At 48.8% G+C, this 23146-nt stretch overlaps 3 protein-coding genes across 3 annotated transcripts; 2 read left to right on the top strand and 1 right to left on the bottom strand.

Annotated features, from left to right (window-relative positions):
* Positions 1-650: 650 nt before the first annotated feature.
* Positions 651-7853, top strand: TMUB2 (transmembrane and ubiquitin like domain containing 2). The gene is made up of 3 exons (XM_078610884.1): positions 651-876; positions 5272-5887; positions 6258-7853. The coding sequence occupies exons 2-3, from the start codon at positions 5280-5282 to the stop codon at positions 6625-6627; spliced, it is 978 nt and encodes a 325-aa protein (XP_078467010.1). The 5' UTR covers positions 651-876; positions 5272-5279; the 3' UTR covers positions 6628-7853.
* A 1748-nt stretch (positions 7854-9601) lies between these two features.
* On the bottom strand, positions 9602-13848 carry PSMC2 (proteasome 26S subunit, ATPase 2). The gene is made up of 3 exons (XM_078610882.1): positions 12947-13848; positions 11494-11706; positions 9602-10727 (listed from the first exon to the last, which is right to left on the bottom strand). The coding sequence occupies exons 1-3, from the start codon at positions 13253-13255 to the stop codon at positions 9921-9923; spliced, it is 1329 nt and encodes a 442-aa protein (XP_078467008.1). The 5' UTR covers positions 13256-13848; the 3' UTR covers positions 9602-9920.
* Positions 13849-13976: 128 nt separating this feature from the next.
* ALKBH3 (alkB homolog 3, alpha-ketoglutarate dependent dioxygenase) lies at positions 13977-21611 on the top strand. Its single transcript, XM_078610885.1, has 10 exons — positions 13977-14084; positions 14541-14621; positions 15416-15510; positions 16540-16574; positions 16704-16751; positions 17086-17189; positions 18215-18303; positions 19519-19728; positions 20325-20423; positions 21126-21611. Exons 2-10 carry the CDS (start codon positions 14543-14545, stop codon positions 21213-21215), a joined length of 849 nt encoding a protein of 282 aa, XP_078467011.1. The 5' UTR covers positions 13977-14084; positions 14541-14542; the 3' UTR covers positions 21216-21611.
* Positions 21612-23146: the final 1535 nt, after the last annotated feature.

Below are 23146 nucleotides of genomic sequence, written 5' to 3'. Positions count from 1 at the left end.
GCAACATTTGTTTTTTAAAAGTCATTAACATTGAGTCGGCGACTTAGACACTTGCCGCAGAGGTTCGCGGTTCAAACCAGCGGCCGCCCTGGTCAATACTGCGGTACGGAATAACCGCAACTATAATACTACAAGCCGCCTGCTTCGCTGTGGACGTCAAAGATTCCCTCCCGCCATTAGCAAGGGGAGGCCATCGTGTGTAGGCTTTTAAATTTTAAAAAATTAGAATGGAAAAAATGACACCGCAAAATTGACCCAATTGGGATTAGCCGTAACAACAATCATCGTCCTCACCCCCAACTCCGACCTCCCTCTCTACGAGCAGACTAAATGGTGACTCTTGCAAATCAGACGGATCCTGGTCCCCTGAGTTCTCACCCGGGTTAAACAAAATAAACTCGACTCGCCTTGGATGAGAAACTGAATCCCATAGCAACCACTGTACGAGAGTGAAAAAAAACCCCAAAGCCATTGAATCGATTCCTGAGAATCGACGCAACTCACCTACCGCCGCGTGCACTTTAAAGCGGAATCGACCGCGGGGACTAAATCGCCGCGGTCGATTCCCACCGGTGTGACGGCTCTAACACGCGTAGCAGGAAGAATCGAATCGATTGTAATTCGTTATAAAAATCGATTTCACTTTTCCGTGCGGGTCACGTGGCGAAGGAAGGGGGGTTTGGCTGCTGCCGTCACTTGAGGCGCTGTGATAAAATTTTCCTCTCCAATATTCATCGCGTTTCATTGATCTCGCGCGTTGCTCTACGCCTCATCGAAACCCCTGCCGGCTCCCGCAGTCGCCTCGCGCCAGCGGAGAAGCAGCCCCGTCCCTCCCCTCCCACCTCTGTCGGCGGAACGCAGCAAGAGGTGAAAGTGGTGAGCATCTATCTCCGCACTGTACGCCGACGACATCGCCGCCACACTCGCACGCCTCCTGCCTCGATGCCGCGAGTGGACGGATTTGGCCTGGCCATGCTACTGTGGAGTTTCCTTACACCCGCCCTCCCCCCCCCCCACACACCAGCAGGTCGCAAGCAGAGTTGAGACGCCGCGAGTGGACAGACTCTGCCTGGCCATGCTACTGTGGAGTTTCCTTACACCCCCCCCCCCACACACCAGCGGGTCGCGAGCAGGGTTGAGACGCCGCGGGTGCCGCGAGTGGACGGACTCGGCCTGGCCATGCTACTGTGGAGTTTCCTTACACCCCCCCCACACACCAGCAGGTCGAGAGCAGGGTTGAGACGCCGCGGGTGCCACGAGTGGACGGACTCGGCCTGGCCATGCTACTGTGGAGTTTCCTTACACCCCCCCCTACACACCAGCGGGTCGCACGCCGCGTCTGCGTTGTTGTTTCGAGGCGCGTTCGTGACGGGTGATGGTGGTGCAACTTAAAGCGCCGCTGTTAGTCGCTCTGCTGTCGTGCTCCGTGTGTGGATGGACAGAATACGGAGTTCACACCACACACGGTACTATTTAGTTCCTACGCGTTTGTCCGGGAAGCTTTGCTGCATAAGAACTAGTGCGAACGCATGAACGTATTATTTTATTGTTTCCCTTCTACGTGACTTTACCGAAAGATTCTAGATTTGAAGCTTTCGTGACTGCAAGGATTCATACTCTTAAGGTTTTTTCGGTAAAGTCACGTAGGTAAAAAATAAATAATAATATAAATATTTATATTATTATTTATATTATTTATATTTGTTATTTACGTGACTTTACCGAAAAAACCCAAGAGTATTTACCGAAAGAACCAAGAATATGAATCCCTGCAGTCACGAAAGCTTTAAATCGAAATTTAACGTATAACAACGACTGTATTGGCAAGCCCATTGTTGCGTACATCCGTGCCGCACACGAACTGCTGCCTGCCGCTGGGGGTCCCCTTGACCAAACTATGGCAGTGCGTGTGGATATGCTTGAGTTGAGGTGTGATGCAAAGCCCCCTTTGAGTTTGCTGAGGAATGTAAGCGCCCTGTAAATGATTACAGTACTTTGAATAGCGATTGATCCACATGGATGTACCGGCCTGGTCATGGGAATGTGGAGTGTCCACCATTGGCTTTTGAGCGTCGGGCTATTGCCGGAGCAGGTAGAATCTGGGACGTTATGTAACTGGTCACCCTGTGAACCTGCAGCATTGATGATGTCGGGAAACGTGATATGCAGCGGCACACTGGCACTGCTTGTAGTGAGAGCGATTCTACATCTCCGCTGTTCAAGTGTTGGTGGTACTAATGAGGTGTGATTCACCATTCTGCGTTCTCTCTTTTATACCTTGTTATCTCATCTGTACTGGTTTTCTTTTTTTCTCTCCAAATGGGGTGAAGCCCGTGTTTGCGTTATTCGCTCGTTCCGTCTCCATCGGAGGAATCCGATGAGCTATGAAGCTCTTTTTCACAGATGTCCAGTATGGGGGGGGTCGGCAATTATTATCGCTAACTAAATGCTTCCGATGACAAACGCATGGTTAAAAGCGTTATACGGTCTTTTGCTATGTCACCTGTAGAGCCCATGGGCACAATCTCATCGGTATTGGTATGTCGTGTTATATTTTTCAGTGTGTGATACATTCCACTGATATCGATAACGTGTACAGGTAGTACATTACTGTACTGATGAGGCGTAGTGTACTCTCCATTATTACATACGAGACGTAGTGGAGTCTCCGCACCAAATGCTGACGGGGCCTCATTGAGAGATTTCTCTGGCTTGCATGTGGTGCGGTGGTTAAATTATCGTCATGCGTTAGCCATGTTCACTGCCTTTTCCCGATAGCAGACAGGACGGAGGCAAGGAAGAGGAGGAGGGAGTGTTGTAATCTGCAGGCATTGCAGAGGAGCACAGTAATGATCGCGCGAGGTTATTGAGAGAGCTGTGGTTACCATCGTGCAGTCGGTGAGTTGGGCAAGTAGTACACAATATGACAAGACGTAACCTTGCAGATTGGATTAACAGAGCACCCGTTTTGCGCTTGTGTTACTAGGTGGACAATTATGGGTGATACAAAAGGATTGAGTTTTAGGAGAGATTGATTATGGAGAGCAGCATTCTATGGATAGGCTGACCTTCGCCATGTGAATGTGGCATTTTCATCACTTGCTTGGCATACAGTGGATGTCAGTACTTCTCCCTTGCTTGTGTGAGGCAAGGCAGTAACAAAACTCTACAGTCGTCGAGGGTTTATAGGCAGCGCAGAGAGAGGATGCAGTAAAAAAAAAGAACGCGTTAACATAAATCATGTTTACATTGATCATATCAAGGCATAAGACAACGTATTTTTTCTTAAAAATCTGATTTGAAGATGAGCCTTCTGCCTGACAGTGCAGATAGTCCAGGGGGAGTGAGTCTCAAGAAATGGAGGCCGTGGTTTGGCACGTGACACATCAACAATCATCGACGACAGCGGTGTTTAACATTCTCCGAGATGACTTTATGATGGCGAGCGAGTGGGTAGAGGTTGATAGAAAGTACGTAAAAAAACACCTTAGTTGATGGACGAAGAGCACCTGGAGGGTTGCATTGATTGTGACAAGGTAGTTCGAGGCAATTCCCTCCTGGGGTCTTAAATACATTGAGGGCAAAAGGCTTGCAACCCACAACTTGGCTGGGGTCCTGAGCGGAGTCTAAAAGCTGATTGAGCACTCTCTCTACCAATGACAATGAGATCGCTGCATGCAGAGCCATTGCTCCCAGTCCCCGTGTTGTATAGGCAATGCATTTTTTTTTCCGAAACTAGTCAATGAATGTACCTTGCTAGGTTGCTAGGTAAAGTAGGAGGTGGTCTGTTCCTTGTTTAAATCAATTACGAGCCATGCATTTTGCAACCGAGATATTTAAAAACATATTTTTCAATGCAAGCACTCATACTAGGTGCTTGGTAAAAACACTTTATAAACTGGTTTCAAATTAAATCAGTGGTTTGTGAATTGGTATCTTTGATAACGGCCGTTTTTCACACCGCAGTTTGAGGAGTGGAAGCCGGCAAATCCACTTTGCGACATTTACTTCTTTCACCTGTCCACAGGTAACGGGAAGACCTCCTCTGAGCCTCCATTGGGTCTTTGGACACTCGCAGTAGGCGAGATTGGTGCACAGTGTTGGGTTTGGTAAAAAGTTGTCTTGGTAAGACTTTTTTAGGGGTGGAGAGTTTCATGTTTTCTTTAACTTAAGAATCCGTGTTATTCAAAATATTAATGCAAAATTCCAGCGCTAATGTTTGGACTGTCAAGAGTTTAAACAATCTCTATACTTAGGACCAGAACCGTTACTGCCAGGCATCGTTTCTTCCTTGGGCAGCCGTCATTGTGTGTGACACCATCCCGCTGCAAATTCTCAGCATTTAATTTTCACTGACTTTTAAGAGACTCTTAAAGGCCCCACCACCTCTTTTTCGCCCAGCTTTTGAGCTCTGCCGAGTTTGGCTCCGGGAGTTATTGTCATTTACATCTGTGAAATATTGTGTGCGTTTATAAATTGCCTTGTGTATAACAATCTCATGCATTATAACTCTTCTTCTTAATGTCCACAGACATCCTTAACCCAGAATATTGTACTACGAGTTGACCAGAACATGGCGGGACAGCAAATGGGTTTGTGAAGCCATTGTAGTTTTTTGTGTTGTTCCCTGATGTGCATGCACTTCCTCTGTGTACAAAGCAGCCCCTACAATGAATGGCAGTGGACTCTCGTGGATTAAGATCCTCCTGCCAGATCTGAGGTAGTTGTAAAAGTAATTACTGCAGCATTGCTAGCTCAAATTACAATTACATTGTGACTGCATTTCATGCCAAATGACACAGTCACAATTGTAATCGACCCCAGGCCTGCCGACTCCTGAAAAATGAAGATGGCTGATGCTTTGTGTGAATGAATGACGTGAATTTATACCATGTAAATTATTTAGTCTCGCGTGCAGCTGTAACAGCGGCAAGTGGTATGATAGCGTTTAGCGCACTGCGCTACGAACCCGGTGACCCGAGTTCGATTCCTGCTCACGGCCAACACTGGTGACGACTATCTGAACTAGGCATGGGCCTAGATCTACTGAGCCTCAAATGGGTATCTTGTGTGGTGTGTAAACATCACCACTGAGGAGACAAAGACAGACGCCGATAGTGCTGGGCACCCACCCCCTTGTTTACCGTGTCGGCCTGCATAGGTGCTCGCTGACAGCACTTGCTCCAACAGTCTGTTAAGGCTACAGGTGTACAGCAGCTCTGGTATTGGCGGTGGTGAACGTGACGCTGTTTTCCACCGACGCCCGTGCAGGTGCAGCTATGGTGCTGGTCGAGGGCATCGCGGACGAGGTGCTGGTGGTATGCACCGCGGCGCTCGGCTTCGCCACGCTCGCCGTCGTCTGGTTCTCCACGAGCATGGCCGACAGCTGGGGCCGCACGGGGCCTGCAGACGCTCGGGGACGGCCCCCGCAGGCCGCACCGCACACCGCACCGCACACCGCACCGCAGCCAGCCAACCGCAGCAGCGGCGACGGCGGCGGTGGTGGTGCGAGCCCCGAACCAAGCCACGACGCTTCGGCCACCGGTGGCAGCGGTAACACGGGGGAAGCGGCCGGTGATGCTAACAGCCAGTCGGACACGCATGGCAGCGGCTCGGTTGAAGGCGGTTCATCATCCTCGCACGTAGGAGACCATGGTTTGCCATCGCAAGCGCGAAGCAGCAGTAGTCCCAGCCACTCCCCGGTGTTGCGCAGGAGAGCCGAGGACCAGCGGAGCGGCGGCAGTGCGGAATCGCTGGAAGAGGCTGTGAACAGCAGTAGTGCAGCTCCCGAAGGTGACAGACTAATCCAGATCCGGCTCAAGTTTTTGAATGAAACTGAGAGAATCGTCAGAGTCCGGCCTAGTGACACCATTGGACATTTTAAAAGGTATTTTTGTTCTACTTGCTTTTAACTGCTATGCATCTGCGCTCTGGAACTCCCTCCACATCACCTCTGCCTCGTCCCCTCTCCCTGCTTTTATGTTTATCCCTTGTCTTCAACTGTACCTTTCAATTCCCTTCATGGCTTCCTTCCTCTCCTTTCCTATCTATATCCCTCCCTTTCCCTCCCATTCTTCCTTTAATTCTGCACTCTGAGACAATTGTTATAATTATCGGTGCATTACAAATGTAAATTGTTTCGGGTTTACCAAGTAAATACACGCGTTGTGCGATTTTTACTGTACGCCGTGTATGGATGTTAAAAAAAAACTGAAAGTTCTGACGAGTTTTCATTCGTGCCGCGGTGCGAACTTCAGCGTGGAGTTCCCCGGACAGGAGGAGCAGGTGCGGCTGATTTACCAGGGGCGCCTGCTGCATGACGACAGCCGGCCCCTCTCCTCGTACGGCCTGCACCACGGCTGCGTGCTGCACTGCCACATATCGCAGCGGCCCACGGCACCTCCCTCCGCGGGCTGGAACGCCCGCATCAACGCCGCGCTCGCCGACCCCAACGCGGACGGCCTGAACTTGGGGGGGCTCATGCTGCCCCTGTTCCTGCTGATGCTGGTCGTGGTGTGGTACACGCGAATCGCCTACAAGCAGCTCTTCACCGCGCCCGCCACGGTCTCGCTGGTCGGGGTCACCGTCATCTTCAGCGTCATCGCCTTCAACACTTACAGACGATGAGCCCCAGAGCCCTGGGCCTCGCAACGCTCGTGACAACGTCTTAAATGCTACACATTCGTTTTCTGTAGTGCCTGCCAGTGTTGAGACGCACGCGTACTGTGGGCTTACGCAGCGGTGCTTAAATTCTCCGAAAAGACCCGACGCGGCCTGGCGTTGCGAGTCTTTGCCGTCGCTTGCGCAGTGTCCTCTTGTGAGTGCGCGTTGTCGATGCCCCGCTGTGCCGGGTTACATCGTAACCTCGGAAGCTGCGCCATGTACCTTTGCCCACCAGAATTTAAGCACTGCTGATAACGGCACTTGTAACAAAGCATGCACTTTTCACAGCGCCCATTAATTATATTATCAAACATGTCAAAAGGCCATTTTTATATGAATATAAAGGGGGCGAATGCTTGAATAATGCTCAGCGGGATGCAATGAGGCGGAGCTTCTGTTTGAATAACTTTAAACAGTACATGCACACGTTTTCACCTAATTATACTATATTTACTGCTTCAAAATAATTTTAAATAGCGCTTATTAAGTTCATATTTTTATTATAGTGTACTATAACAATGTGTATCCATGTTCAATGTGCACCCTAAGTCATTGGGGTGATGACATCACGCGTAATCACTGGCTATTCCCATGGGCAGAGATAGGCTTCTCTTTGTAGGAGCGAGAAAGTGAACTCGAGAGATTTAGCAAATTTCCATGCTTGCGAGTCGGCACACGTGACTACTATGTATGACTCCTACTCGGAAAGCCAGCCAGCCGATGCAGAAACCAATGCAAGCAGGCACAAGGCCAGCAATTTACGATAGCGTGCCTCTTCGGGGGGGCGGCGGGGGACCGTTTGCATTTATAAGTGCCCTTTTTTTGTGTTTCTGCACGCAACGTGTGTTCATGACCACCTCGGGCAGGCTGTAGCCAGTCACTCTTGACAGCCTGCAGTCCATTACGTAAACAGTGGTGTGCAGGGATAAAGCCCCCCCCCACCACCCCCCCGGATTTATCTCTGTTCATCCCCTTTCCAATCCCCATCCACTCTCCTCCCTCGCCCATTCCCCCGTGAGGCCGAGTGATTGGGCCAAGCAAGGATGCGCCTTCGTTATGCAGTGGTCTGGGTGAGGTCAAAGGTTATCGGGATGGCGTTCAAAGCAGTGTTTTAAAACTTCGTCTTCAACAATAAATAATGTAATTGGAGTTGAGTTATGTTTGAATAAAATATTTCTGTAATGAGCCTTTCCATTGTGTTAACACAACATGCTTTGGTTGTTGAGGCAGTGAAGTTTTGTGGCCATACTTTAATGACCACTAGCATTGTCAACCTTATTAAGGTTGTCTGATCAGAGCCAGCTCTTGGCTTCCCGAGCTACGTGTGATGTCACGAATCCACTCGCGGTCAAGGGAAAACCACGGACCTCGTTTTGGCCACTTGATATATTTGTATATAAAATGATTTGACACCCAAGTAGTAAACAACTGTTGGATTACATTCAAATGTTTTCCAATGTTGCCTCATTAAGGTGACGCTTGTTGCCATGCTAGCACTTTCAAATGTATTTTTATTGTTGTAGAGGAAAGCCGTCTTTTAGGCCTTAATTGATATTGGCAATTGTATTTACATTGTTGCTGGCAGTGCATTTACTATCAGCAACTATGGCAACTTTGTATGCCCATGGCAAGTAAAAAATGTTGAAAATTTAAAGATTGGGACCTTTTTGCCAGTATCAAAAGTATGAAAAAATAAGAATAGGTTTTACCCTTTCTGGCAATAAAACAGGTGTTAAGATGCTTAAACACCAAATAGAAACCTTTAGCAAGGAATCAATTCTGCATTAACCCCACGTACTTGTGGTTAACATGCTCTGATATGGAATTGTCTTCGAAACTTATTGGCCTACACCAGACAGCCTTCTTTAGCGCCTAAAGAAGGCTCTGGTGTAGGCCAATCAATTTCAAAGACTGCATATATTATCAGAGCATGTTTGCATGTTCACCACAATTACGTGTGGTTAATGCAGACTTGATTCCTTGCAAAAGGTTTATTTGGAGTTTGAACATCTTAACACCTGTTATTTCCAGAGGGTAAAACCTATTTTTTATATATGGCAAAAGATTGGTCCTCAAAGCACACTATCGGGGCAATGTGACCTGGGATCTGATTGCCATATCAGGTTGCCCACTGAGGCAATCAGATTTTCCTAAATTAAGGCAACAAGTTTCTTAAGTGCATATACATAAATAATACAGCAACTATTGCTGATGTGTTCTTTAAAATGCTCCTGGTGTATCATCTTTTAACATGCAGCCATATCAGCTTCTTCACTGGGGGCAACCATTAAGGACTGACTGATGCATCAGTTGCTGGGGAAGACACTGGAGGAGCTGTGATGGCAATAGGTGTAGCGTACTCTGCATGCTGCATATTTTATTGTAGTGAGAAGCTATTGTAATGTGAAAAATCTACAGTTCTTTGCAATGGCCATATATATAATTTCCTCACCACTCCAAGACACTTTCAAGGAGTACAAATGGGAGAACACTGGTAGTCAGAAAACACTACAAGAGGATATATCATATTTCGATTTAAAGCTTTCGTGACTGCAGGGATTCATCTTGGTGCTTTCGGTAAAGTCACGTAGAAGGGAAATAATAACATAATAAAAATATAAAAAATAAAATACAATTCTCACGACGTTTTGGCCACAATGCAAGCAGCCGTCCTCGGGTGAAGAACAGGTCTGTCAGAAAGACAGCTGCTTGCGGTGTGGCCGAAACGTCGTGAGAATTGTATTTGTTTTATTTTTTATTATATTATTATTTCCCTACTACGTGACTTTACCGAAAGAACCAAGAAGAGGATATATCATGCTCAGGTTCGCACAGATGGGTACATGACCTCCGATTTCTGTACTGCCACAATACCAGCAGCACAGTTCTGGCTTTACAAACAAAACCAGACATGAAATGAAAGTCCGTTAACAGTGGCTTTTTCCATTTATGTAATCTTTTATTTGTCAAATTCGTAATGTTTTACAATCCACAAAGCATTACATGGTTTCAAAACAGAAATTCACACCACAAAACAGGTATTTCTAGACTCGTGTGTGTGACATCCTGTATGCTCATAACCAACTACAAAACCTGGCCTGGAAACTATTTTTATAATTTCCTCTTTCACTGAACGGGTAACTTTGCCAAGCACTTTTAACTTTCGCGTGTGCATTTACCGTAGTATTATGTAAAAAGAAAAACTTTCCTAACATATGCCAAGAAAACAATTGCACCCTCCGTGCAATCCCGACACCTCAGTTGTAGGTCATGTAGCGAGGGGTGGCGCTGAACTTGGCGTAGGACTTGATCACTTTGTTGACGGCCTCCAGGAAATCCTTCTCGGTGGCCACCTTGCGGCGCGCGCGGATGGCGAACATGCCGGCCTCGGTGCACACACTGCGGATCTCCGCTCCGGTGCTGTTGGGGCAGAGTCGCGCGAGCAGCTCGAAGCGAATGTCCCTCTCCACGCTCATGGAGCGTGCGTGGATCTTGAAGATGTGCGTGCGGCCCTCGAGGTCTGGCAGCCCGAACTCGATCTTGCGGTCGAGGCGGCCGGGGCGCATGAGAGCGGGGTCGAGCGTGTCGGGCCGGTTGGTGGCCATGAGCACCTTGATGTTTCCGCGCGGGTCGAAGCCGTCCAGCTGGTTGATGAGCTCCAGCATCGTGCGCTGCACCTCGTTGTCGCCGCCGGCGCCGTCGTCGAAACGCGCCCCGCCGATGGCGTCGATTTCGTCGAAGAAGATGAGGCAGGCCTTCTTGGTGCGCGCCATCTCGAAGAGCTCGCGCACCATGCGGGCGCCCTCGCCCACGTACTTCTGCACCAGCTCGGAGCCGATGACGCGGATGAAGCAGGCATCGGTGCGGTTGGCGACGGCGCGCGCGCACAGCGTCTTGCCCGTGCCCGGCGGCCCGAAGAGGAGCACGCCCTTGGGCGGCTCGATGCCCAGGTTGACGAAGCGCTCGGGGTGCAGCAGCGGCGTCTCCACCACCTCGCGCAGCTTTTCGATCTGCTCCTTGCAGCCACCCACGTCGCTGTACGTCACGTCGGGCTTCTCTTCCACCTGTGCCACGCGGCAATGACGAGAGAGTCGTGAGTGAATACAGGTGAAAGAGTTGTAGACAATGATATCACAGCTGGTGGAAAGGATGTAAATCTGTAGTCCCTTGAGGCCTCAAGAGCAGTTCTGTCTTAATGGAAGAGATTCGAAGAGGACCCCCATTTAATAATTGGTTTTTTACCCTTTCATCTGGCAACAAAACTGACACCTTTTTTACCCTTTTATCTGTTGCCAGATAAAAGGGTATTTTTTACTGGCAAAATGAGGTTCCAATAGACCCCCATTTAAGTTGTATTTGTATTCAACCCAGGTCTCATTCCTGTCTCAGTGGACTGTCACCTGATGTAAGAGGCCTCTCACAAATGACAGTGCATGATGTCCGATACACAACTCAGGGTTGTCTTGGAGATGTCACTTCATATCCCCGAGCCCCATGGTTCACAGTGACCCATGGTAGTCTCTACCACATTCTTCACCAAATCCCATCGTTTATAATGCACATTGCTCACCATATAAGACGGTATCCCGAGCCCCATAATTCACCATGATACACACCATACTACATGGTCCACAATTGTTCACCATGTCCCATGGTTCATCATGCATCTTCTTTCACCATAATTCACAATGCCTCACGTTTCACCATAACCCCCACGTTCCACACCATATCGCACCTCCGATTAGCATGGTTGCATACGTACGGTGCGAAAGAAGTTCAAGATAGTACATACATAACAGGCCAGACGTGCAACAGCAGCAGAAACATCACCTGCATCATGGTAACAGTGGGGTCGATCTTGGGCGGCAGTGGGATGTGGATCTGGTACTTGTTCCTGTCCACACCGACTCGCATGCCCTCTTCGATGTCCGTGGGTGCCACCTGGTCGCCCAGGTCCACCACGAACTTGGCAAACTGCTTCACATTGATTATGTACTTGGCGTCTTCACCCTCGGCATTGATGATCTTGGTGCAGCGGGCCACCTGCAAGTAGCGTTGCAGCAAAATAATGTTTCGCGATGCCATAACATTTCACGACAGTTGGACTTGTCATATCAGTTAAGCATAAGTTTGTAATTGCATTTTTTTTTAAACTCTTGGGTTAATTTGGCCGGTTTTCTATCGGGCGAGTCCTTTATAGCAACACAGCCTTAAAGTAACTTTCACTCATATTGGATAATCTTTCCAGGTTTTGTGACAGCATGATAGAGACGGAGATAATGAGTTAATTTAAGCTTTCAACCTCATTTGGAAAGCATACAAAATGGAAATACTCTATGGTCGTGGATCTATTTTATCTAAGTGCAGACACGATATTCGTCCGTTTGGGTGTTAGATGATTCAGTATTTTGGGACATCACTTATTTGGTTTTCGTGGAGGGTTAGGGATAAAGTATTGATTTGGTTAGGATTCATGGCAACAGGTTAAAATGTAGGGGATAGGCTTTTGGGTTGGGGTTAAGTTGAGTGTGAAGGCTTAGGATGTATGGCAAGCGTCGATATCGTTTCGTGGTTGTGGGGTTATAGACTGCAGTACAAGAGAATGTTTTTGTCACGAATCTGCACGGACAAAAGAATAGGATCGGCCTTAAATTACGCGGCACCTCCACCTAACCTGTAGGGGCAAGCTACCGTTTGCGTTGCACGGGGCCCCACAATGTGAACGACGGAGTGATCTTGCCACCAACATCTCGTGACGCAGCAGGGTTTATTTCGCAAGCCTCTGGTCGCAAGTTTTCTCCCTATAAACCAGGGGTGGGGAACCTTTTTTCTGCCAAGGGCCATTTGGATATTTATAACATCATTCGCGGGCCATACAAAATCACCAACTTAAAAATTAGCCCGTTATATTTGGTCAAACTTTTAAGTAACTCGCCCCTAATGCGATGGCAGGAACTGATTCTCTTTGTCGAGGCGTGTGATGTTAGCCGGTATTGACGATGTTGCTACTCGCAACTGCTTTTCCAGGTTTGCTCCTAGATTTATTGAATTTCGAGTCCCACCTGCGGTTGCCTTAGCAGGGCCACACCAACTGATTTCGCTGGCCTTGTACGGCCCGCGGGCCGGACGTTCCCCACCCCTGCAAGTATAAACAAACGCGCCTTCATAATACCCGCCTGGAAAGCCAATTGCCTGATGGCCTAACCCATGTTTGTGTTTATGCGCGGAGCCAACCCGACTTGTGATTGTAAATACGCAATGTATAATAGCCGTGCCGCCGAACCTGCAGGGGCTGCTCGCTCTGCAGGGTCTGCTTGTCAGCCGCCAGGTCCCACAGGGCAGGGGGAGCCAGCCCAGTGTCAGACTCCTTGATGCCCGTGAGCTCGTTGATTTTCTTGAGCATGGACTGCACGTCCTCCTCCGCCTGCTTGGTGAGGCGGCTGTAGGCGCTCTGCCCGTAGGTCTTGAGCAGGGCGATGTCGCCCTCGTCCAGGGAGCGGATCACTTTCTCACCATCGCCATCCTCGCCGCCCTCCTTGGCCGAGTCTTTGGCCTTCACCTTGCGCTGGTCGCTGCCCAGGTAGTCCGGCATGGCGGTGGCGGTGTCGGGAGAGCGGTGGTGGTGGTCACGCAAATGGGAGATGTGCAGACAAGTCAGAGGAGGTCTGTGGTGGCACTATCTGTGGAGGAGCGAGGACTCTGGTGAGAGACTTAGAACTAGGAGAGACCAAGAGAGAGAGAGACTCAAGAAGGGCTCGGAACTAAGCGAGAGAGAGACGGAGGAAGCAGAGAGCCCGCTTGGGGAGACGCGAATTCGAGGATTCTGAGACTCAACTCAGGAGACACCCAGACGGCCTTCCCCCCCCCCCAATAATCGTCCGAGAGATTCTGAGAGAACACGCGGAGGAGACTCGGGGAGACTCCGACCGAGAAAGAAACTCGCAGAGGCGACAGAGGCAATGACGGAGCAGAACCACGGCGACACACGGAGGGGGCCCACAAGTCGCACGCCGATGTCGTCGCCGGATGCCCTCGCGGCGACGTCACCGTCGGCGGAACTACGTCATCGTGCTCGTGAGCCGGCTCGATGACGTCACGCAACAGTGTAAGCAGACATAGGCCGCGCAGCGCGGTGGAATGACGTCTACGCGAGCGGGCTCGATGACGTCTCGTAACACTCGCGCTGAATATTACCGCGCAACGTCGGGAGGGATGACGTCATCGGGCTCGCGAATCGGCTTGAAGACGCCACTAAATCCCGAAACCAGACATTGACGTTCCGCGGAATGACGTTACCGCCTTATGTACGTGACGTCACCTCAAAGCGCGCCCGGGAACGTCACGACGCGATGACGTCACGACGCGATGACGTCATCGGTGTTGCCGCTGTCCATGCGTTAATTAGTGGAGTTGATTGAGCGGTGAGCTTACCAACACACACACAACACTCGCTGTTGTTACCGTGCACGCCGATAGTACACGTGGACAGACGTACACCCTTTGGTCTATCCACTGCTGGATAAGGGCCTCCCCGCGCCGCGTGCGGGCCGACTTGAACGCCTGTGAACAAGAGCTTCATAGCTCATCGGATTCCTCCAGTAGACGTGGTCTGGGTCGTACGACACGAAGCTCGGTCGGTGCGGGTTCGTGAAAGTGCCTCGAAGTGCACCTAGTCTGGCACAAGCGCCGTGGTGACGTGACCGCCGCTTCGTGGTGAACGGCGGTTGTTGTGAAGGCGGTGGGAGCATAGAAGTACCGTACAGCATGTATAGACGCGTCATGCTCCATCATGTATACTGGGTGTGATGTACAAGTTTTGCCGCAAAGTGCACCTAGCCTGGTACGAACGCTACGTTGTGTGTATGTCTGTCGCACAGAGATGGACAAACGGAGTCGTCCCCGTGTACAGGGCGGATGGGCGACATCAGCCGCCAACAACAAATCTCGTCCACCTGCAGGTCCCTCTGTTACAGCCTCCCCTAGCACACACCACCCATCAGTCACCCATAGCCTCGTCCACCTATCCTAGTCACCCATAGCCTCGTCCACCTGTCGTAGTCACCCATAGCCTCGTCCACCGATCAGTCACCCATAGCCTCGTTCACCTATCGTAGTCACCCATAGCCTCCTCCACCCATCGTAGTCACCCCTTGCATAGACCACCGATGTTAGTCACCCCTAGGCTAGACTACATTCAGGTACAGTACCTCTATCATAGTCACCTTAGCCTAGTCCACAGACTGATACCTCTACGATGGCCACCCAGAGCCTATCAAACCGGCATGAACACAGGTGGAGGGAGGGAGCGGTGGTGCAGTGGTTAGCACATTGCACTAAATTCAATCTCTCGCCATCGTTGGCGAGAGATTTCTGTATCGGCCCCAGGTGCCCGGAGAGGTCTTCATCAAGGAGTGGATTGACAACGGGCTGATGAAACCTTTTGTAATCATCAACAGTTTCTGGTGGACACTGGCGTGAATTGTGACAGCATTGTCTTAGTTTAACACGTAGGCTTTCACGATCAATATTATTCATAATCAATTGCCCGATGATGCTGGATGCAATTACCAGCGAAACGTCGTACTCAAAAATTGTAAATGTTGTGGTTTCACGCTTCAACACACCGGTGGGCTAAAGCAGTGAACTATTTGTCTTTTGTCAACGTGACACTTTTTTGCTGATTGGCCGTGTCGGGTGGTGGAGGGTTACGACACATTTATAAATAGCATTGTTTTACTTCGTGTTCCTCCAGCTTCTCAACAAGTGACAAAGACGCCCATCTCTGCACCAAAGCAGAACAACGCTGAAACTCGAGATGGGAAGTTTGTGTATGTGGACCCGGAGAAAGTGAGTATCATGCTAAGACAATTGTACATTAAAAGCCACGTGTTTTAAGCTGTTTGGGAAATATAATTATCCTTGTGTAGGTAGATAAGCCAGTGGTGGGTCACACACAATGCTGTGAAACTCCCTTCCCATGGGTGTTCACGTACCATATCTTGGCTTGCCAGGCAAAGGCTGTACAGAAAGTGTGGACTTATCTCCATCTTTCCCATTTGCATGGGATAGAGCGCTGCCCCCTCGCATGCGTAGGGTTTCTCCAGGTGCTCCAGTTTACTCCCACAAGTATAAATACTTGTGAATTTACTGCGTGTTTGCGGATTGCTCAACATTGTCTAATGTAGTTATGCTACACGAAACGATGTTTTGATGGTGCCTGCCTGTCGTTCAGCGGTTAGGGGGCAAGGATGGGTGGCTCACTCAGATTCATGAAACTTCCTAACTTGAGAGGTAGCGCGGACATGGCAGTACAGCAAATCCTATAAGCAATATAAGTGACACGAGACTCAACCGTGTTAAGTATAAATTTTGATTTAAAGCTTTCGTGACTGCAGGGATTCATATTCTTGGTTCTTTCGGTAAAGTCACGTAGAAGGGAAATAATAAAATAATATAAATATAAAACAATACAAATTCTCACGACGTTTCGACTGCAACACAAGCAATCATCATCAAATTTTCTTGCTGTGGATTTCACACTTGATGATGATTGCTTGTGTTGCAGTCGAAACGTCGTGAGAATTTTTATTGTTTTATATTTATATTATTTTATTATTTCCCTTCTACGTGACTTTACCGAAAGAACCAAGAATATGTGTTAAGTATCTTGGTGCATGAAGGGAGAGGATAATTATTGAACAATAGATTGGGTACATCTGGACAAGAGATAGAGACTCAGGCGCTGCGAGTTATGGTGACATGCATCCCTCAACCTATTTGCGTAGCTCCAGAGTTTGAGCCATTGCAACCCAGGTATGATGCTTGTATCGTGCCTGTTAATATGCCTTTTAAAGTTTCTTTTTAATGTGTTAACAGCCTCTGAGAAGAGCACCTGATGTAAAAGTCATTAAGTGAGTAAAATCCGGACATTTTTTTTTTACAGATATACAAACAACTGTCTCAAGTAGACTACGGTATTAAAATCGAATGTGCATTTCATTGTGACAATGACATTTGTGATTTGTGCTTTCCTTCTAAAGCGCGGCAGGTGACTACGAGATCAGCACGGGCCCTACTGGTGTGTCCAGGTAGGAATTGACGTTGATGTTCATCGGCGCATTGTACGGCCCATTTATTTCTATGACATTTTGACAATTTGTCATTTCCATCTTCTTGACCTTTCTTATTTGCTTGGCATGTTTTTATGCGACATCTCAAATTGTGTACACACATTGTACTGATCAGTATAAGACGTACAGCCAGTGTATAGGAATAGACATTGCTTCGTGTGTGTGTGTTTATACAAGTGTGTGCGTGTTTGACATAAATAACACACCCACACACGTAACTTACTGGCTTGGGGAGGCCATCAACCAGTAGTGGACTGACCAGGGCTGTGGGAATGTGCTGGGTGTCTTGTAGCCTGCGGTTCTTTCCTGGATTTGTTGAGCGCGCCGAGGCCGACTGGATGTTCGAGCAGCTCGCGGCGGAGATCCCATGGGGGCAGAGGACGTACACCAAGCACGGTGCCGCTCGCCGCCTGTGCATGATTTCACTTGGCGTGTACCTCTCAGCCATCCATTCATCACGCATGGTCAGCGAAGGGCCGATTGCGCCAAACGTGTGACCTCTTGCGACAGCATTCGCTTAAACTGCTCTTGCTGCCGTACACTGGCGTCTCGAGTGATTTGTCTGATTCACGGGGGGGGGGGCGGGGGGGGCAACCACGGTGGGTGGCGCCATTCCTTTGAGGGTCGCAGTTCCACTTCGAACATCGACCGCCAGCCGAAGTGAGCGCAATTTGCTGCTGGAGTTTGCGCATCAGGAAGGGGCGACGTGTCCACAAAGTGATACAACCGTCTCACTCGAACCAAGCTCTCAATCGCTCAGAGACCGGTTGTAGATGCAATGATGACATTTCTCATTAAGTCTCATCCAGCAGTGTTTCATATTATCATTGTCATCGTGTAAATGCCTGAGGCTCAGAGCCAAGCTTCAGCACCTTTTGGATTCTGTGGGATTATTATGAATGCCAGATGCCCATTTAAACTATAAACTAAATATTTTTTATTTTACCAGGTAAGGCCCACTGAGCTATATAGCTATTTTTCAGAAGCGACCTGGCCACAAATGATACCTCAACGAAGTGGCTTATCACGTGACAATGCATAGCCCCCGAATACTCTTTTAAACGCATGTTTCTAAATGTGGAGATCAAAACTGGTGGACCCAAAGAAAAAGCCACATGGCCACGGACGATGTGAAAACTCAAAGTATACAGGCATCAGGGTTGGGATCGAACCCATGACCTCCTGTATACCAGGCGAGGTAGTTAACATCTAGCCACGGTAGCACCCGTATGGCCAGACTAAGGTTTGTTTAGGATCCTTAGAAAAAATGAATGCCCGAAGCTTAAAATACCAAACTTAGGCATCTTTAGGATTCTTATGGAGATACTTCAGAGAGTGGCATTCCTAGTTCCTAGTTAGTACTAACTAAGCATCACATAGTTGTCATTAACCTCGGCCTTTGAACTTGTCATGTGGAGCAGGGGTGACGAGTCTGGAGCCCCGGCTGACGTGCTGGTACGGTGACCATCCTTACACCTACTCGCGGCTCACCATGGAAGCCAACCCACATGTGAGTGTAAACGCACGCACACAATCACAGCTTCAAGCAAACACTGTGCCTTCATGTGCACGTAGAGAATCATTACACCGAGCCCCCTAAAGAAATCTCTATTGTAGGTTGAGTGCCTCCTGGGGATTGCTCTATTACCCGATGCAGGAGCTTGTTTTCAGGCACACGGCAACACAGGAAGATTTTCCGCTGCAAAATCAATACAAAGTTTTATGATGCCACTCGATTGTGTTTGCGAACGACTCTCCATGCATTTTGTCAGCGTTTAAGGGGCCGTCCATAAATGACGTCACGCACCTAGGTGGCGGGGGGGGGGTCAGACATTTGTGACGATGTGTGACGAGGGGGGGGGGGGGTGTTTGAGAAATGTGACGTCACATCAAAATGCGCAACTTTCAATAAATATAGACAACACGTATTTAATTAAATTTACTTTTTAATAAATGTTTTCTCCTACTACATCAGAGTGCAGCGCCACATTAAATACGCACTACAATGACAATAGTTTATAGCGATTTGAAGCATGTTTTATTTTTGGGGGGGGGGGGCGCAGAGCTTTGTGACGTCATATTTGAGGGGGGGTCTGACTTTTTGTGACGCCATGTGACGAAGGGGGGGGGGGGTAAAAATCGTCCAAAATCGCGTGACGCCATTTATGGACGGCCCCTAAGGGATGCCTGCACAAGGTGGTACATGCATGGTAGTGCAACCTTAGTGCACGCAAGAAGTATTTTAAAATAAAAATGAAAATAATGATGATGCTTTAAATTACCCAGAAAGGCTTCACTAAGTCTCAAAACTTTTTATCAGCCAGTTTCTTTTATACTTGCTGACGAGGGCCAGAAAGCGAGCACCCTCAAGACCCCCTCCTCGTGTTGCTCTTGCCCTCGTGTGTGCCTGAGGCTCACAGAGCCACACTAAAGCACGCATAGGGTTCTTAAAGTCCAGTGGGAATGCCCAAGCACAAAAGCACCAGATTAAGGCACCTTTAGGAATTTTTTTTAGGGTTCACTTTTAATATGCAAGACTCTAAAAGCCAGAGTAAGGCATATTTAGTATTATTAAGATTCACTGTTCATGCCAGAGGCCCTGCGAGCGAAACTACGGCACATTTACGATTCCTTCTCACCCAAAATGAGGTCACTTGAAGACCCTTTCCCTCCCGTTGCTCCCGTCCCACGTCTGTGTCCCGGTGTTGCCGGCGGCGTCCCCTAGTGGCATCCGCTGGTGACGATGCTGCGCGACCGCATCGCCGAGGTCACGGGGCTGCAGTGCAACTCGGTGCTCGCCAACTGGTACCGCAACGAGCACGACAGCGTGGACTGGCACTGCGACGACGAGCCCGACCTGGGCCCCCGGCCGTCCATCGCCTCCCTCAGCCTGGGCGAGATGCGCTCCTTCGAGCTGCGCAAGAAGCCCCCGCCGGTGAGTGAATCCTGCGCTGGCACGAGACGGTTCTTTCGTTGAATCCTTTGCTCGTTCGTTCGTTTGTTCGGCTCGATTAGTTTTTTGGGTTCCTGTTGCTTGGCGCGATGTCCGACGTTTCACTGCACTCGCTTCTTCTAGGCCACAGAGACTGCATTGGTATATTCTTGGTTCTTTCGGTAAAGTCACGTAGAAGGGAAATAATAAAATAATAATAAATAGAACAATAAAACTGCACTGGTATACTTGGGGGCCCACACAGAACTGGAAATTCAGTTCCTGAAATAAGTTACCTGCAAGCGTAGCGGAAGGTCGGACATTGTGTCGAACAATACGCGATACAGCTCATAAACCCATCAGAGGGTGACGTGTTAATTGCTCATCATTTCACGTGTTTATGCCTTTATACATCCCTTTGCTATAATGCAACTTTAACAGGAAAACCATCAACAGTGCACGTCGCTGAGTCTCGAGGCTCCGTTTGAGGAGTGTCCCGTAATACAAAAGTTCAGCGTCAAAGGAGACTTTTAGAGCAGTGACGTGAGCAAAGAGCGATGTTCTGGTATTGTTCACGTTCGCACGCGATTCTGTGCCAGGAGGATGAAGGGGACTTCACGTACGTGGAGCGTCTACGCGTTCCTCTAGGCCACGGCGATCTCATTCTCATGTTCGGGGCCTCCCAGGACGACTGGCAGGTAAGCACTACAGCCTGCCACACACAAGAAAAAGACCCCCACCCCACACCCCCCTTAAAGCCTTTCACAGACTGTTGGGGCAAGTGCCGTTAGCGAGCACCAATGAAGAAGGCCGGCACGGCACACGACAGGGTGGGCGGCCAACACCACGCCCGGCCACCTACACAAAGACACATGATTACTTACTCATAGGTACACTCAGACTTAAGCAAATGCGCTTACGTGCATACACGCACATGCACAAAAACAAACACGCGCGTGCGGACACCAATGTATACACACTTATACACGGAGACATATGCCCTTGCCACTTATCAAGTTTTCAAATACCGATTGTATCGTTCAATTAAATTAGTTTTTTATATTATGTTGAGTTTGGGCAGGAGACATCGCTAGAAGGGGGGATGATTGCCGATGGACGAGACTGGTGATAGAATAGCAGCCCAAGGAGGGGACACACCCGGGAGGACGACCACGGCTGACGTGGAGCGGTGAGATGAGCCCCTCTGCAGGAGCGATATGGATTAGGGCGTCACAAGACCGTGACGGATGGCAACAATGCAGGGATTCCTTCATCCAGCAGTGGCTAGATCAGGCATGTTGCTGTTAATGATTATAAAAGCTTAGGGCTGAAAACAACCCAGTATACTTATGACGATCCCCACCTGACCCCCCCCCCCCCCCTCCGTGTCCCCCTTACAGCACCGAGTACCCAAGGAATACCACAGCCGGGCTGGCAGAATAAACCTCACCTTCCGCACCATCTACCCCAACAAGACCGCACACACCTGAGCAAGGAATGGATGTCAGTGTCAGCCCATTGGCATCCGAGACGTTCACTTAACAAGGAGGTGGCTGGCTGAGAAGGCAAATGACGGTGTTCTGGCCAGGAATCAGACTCTGGTTGTCAAAGTCATAGCGCACTGTGCGTAAACCCAATGCACCACCGCTTCACTCATGTTTCCATTGTAAGGCTGTGTTCATGATGAATGTGTTGATATACAGTGCATAAAAAATAGACATTTTCCAGAGAGGTAGGCAACTATTGGTTCCACATGCAGCCAGGAGCATTCCTCAGCGTTTTTTTGAGATCACAGCCAGAATCACCTTCTCCGAATTATCCACGCCGCTGCCTTGTCAACGTGCTGTTGCTTAAGCAATAAAGCCACACATCTGTGGAACGTTGTTGCTGCAGGAGGTGTCCAGATGGCTCGGGAATCAGAGCGCTGAGTTGACACGAATGGGGTTCTGGGTTCTGATCCAGATACCGTCCACCTGTGAAGTTGCTATAAAACTACATTTACCTGGAAGGTAAATTGTGTGCGTGCTGCGTTGATGTGCCCGAGTTAGCAGGTTTACAATTAACTTTTTTTTATGATAACTGCCATTTATTTTGATAAAAGTTGCTTGCAAAAATCGAGAACATGGATTAACAGGTGGAAGTCGTTCCGAATGTTTGTGTAGCCAACCTGTCAAACAGGATAAATGCGTTCATAAAAGAGGTTTTTGGGTTAGATCGCTTAAATATAAATGTGTCGTTAAACCCGCCACCACCCGACACAGCCAATTAGTAAGGGTTGTCACGTAAACAAATTCGTTACTAGTACAGCACACTGGTGACTAACCTCCTTTGGGAGGATAATATGTATATGCCCTTCATAACATGGATTGAATATATTTTGGACACAAAGAAGAATGTTCAATTTGAAATAAAGCTGCACCTTATGAACTCTATTAAACTACAGAGAGTTCTAATCGGGATGCAAACACGAAAACTGCATCACCTGGCAGCAGCGGTGGCTGTTAAAGAGAATTCCATATTGGAAAATGCTTTGTTTGCTCAAGTTAGCAAATCAAGGTTTGATCCAAATAAACCGAAGCCTCATTCGATGAAACAAACTTTGGTGATTCTGCGTCCGGCAGCAGCGAACACCGCACCTCCATTTAGCGCTGTTGGCTACGTGCGGTGCGAAAGAAGCTCAACATACACTCATTAAGCATACATTCACCGCACCTCCGATTAGCGTGGTTGGCTATGTACTGCAAGAAAGAAGTTCAACATACATACGTACAGGCGCAGTCAACCAAAAACACTCAACGCATTCGTCAATAACACCGTGGCTTTAAAAGGGAAAATATAAACGGTGACGTTTCGGGCAATGGCCCTTCATAGTGAAAGTCCAGAGAGGCACGGCTTCGCTGGGCTGTGAGATTCTGCACATTGATTCGTACCTCGCTTCTGCGAATACTTGGATACCGGATTCCGCTGGCCCGAAACAGCCTTGAAGCCGCACTAGATCGTCGTACATGTGTGTTATGAAGAATGGCCATTAGCCGAAACGTCACCTTTTCTTTTGAGGCGGTGTTATTGATGAATGTGTAAAGTGTGTTATTTTTTGTTCATCTTTTATTGGACACCCGCTGTAGGGAGATGTTTCGCATAGCTCCCCCAAGTGTTTTTGGAAGCATGTGGACATACCACATGCCACGGTGTTTTGGCTTCCAAACCACATTTCACATTCTTGACAGCTGGTGTTGTAAGGTACTGGAGGTTCAGAATCCAAGTCTCATTTGTGACCAGGCAGCAGACCCTTGTTTGCCTCCTGTCGCTCAGATGGTGAGACTCCTTTCGTTCGTGAACAGTCAACCACTGCCACCATATTCAAGCACTGTCACCACAGTCAACCACCACAGTCAACCACTGCCACCACAGTTAACCACCA

Source organism: Lampetra planeri, chromosome 35, assembly GCF_965212315.1.
Source record: "Lampetra planeri chromosome 35, kcLamPlan1.2.h2, whole genome shotgun sequence".
In the NCBI taxonomy this organism is placed as follows: domain Eukaryota; kingdom Metazoa; phylum Chordata; class Hyperoartia; order Petromyzontiformes; family Petromyzontidae; genus Lampetra; species Lampetra planeri.
Note: the sequence above shows the minus strand (reverse complement) of the source record. Positions and strands in the feature narration are given on the sequence as shown.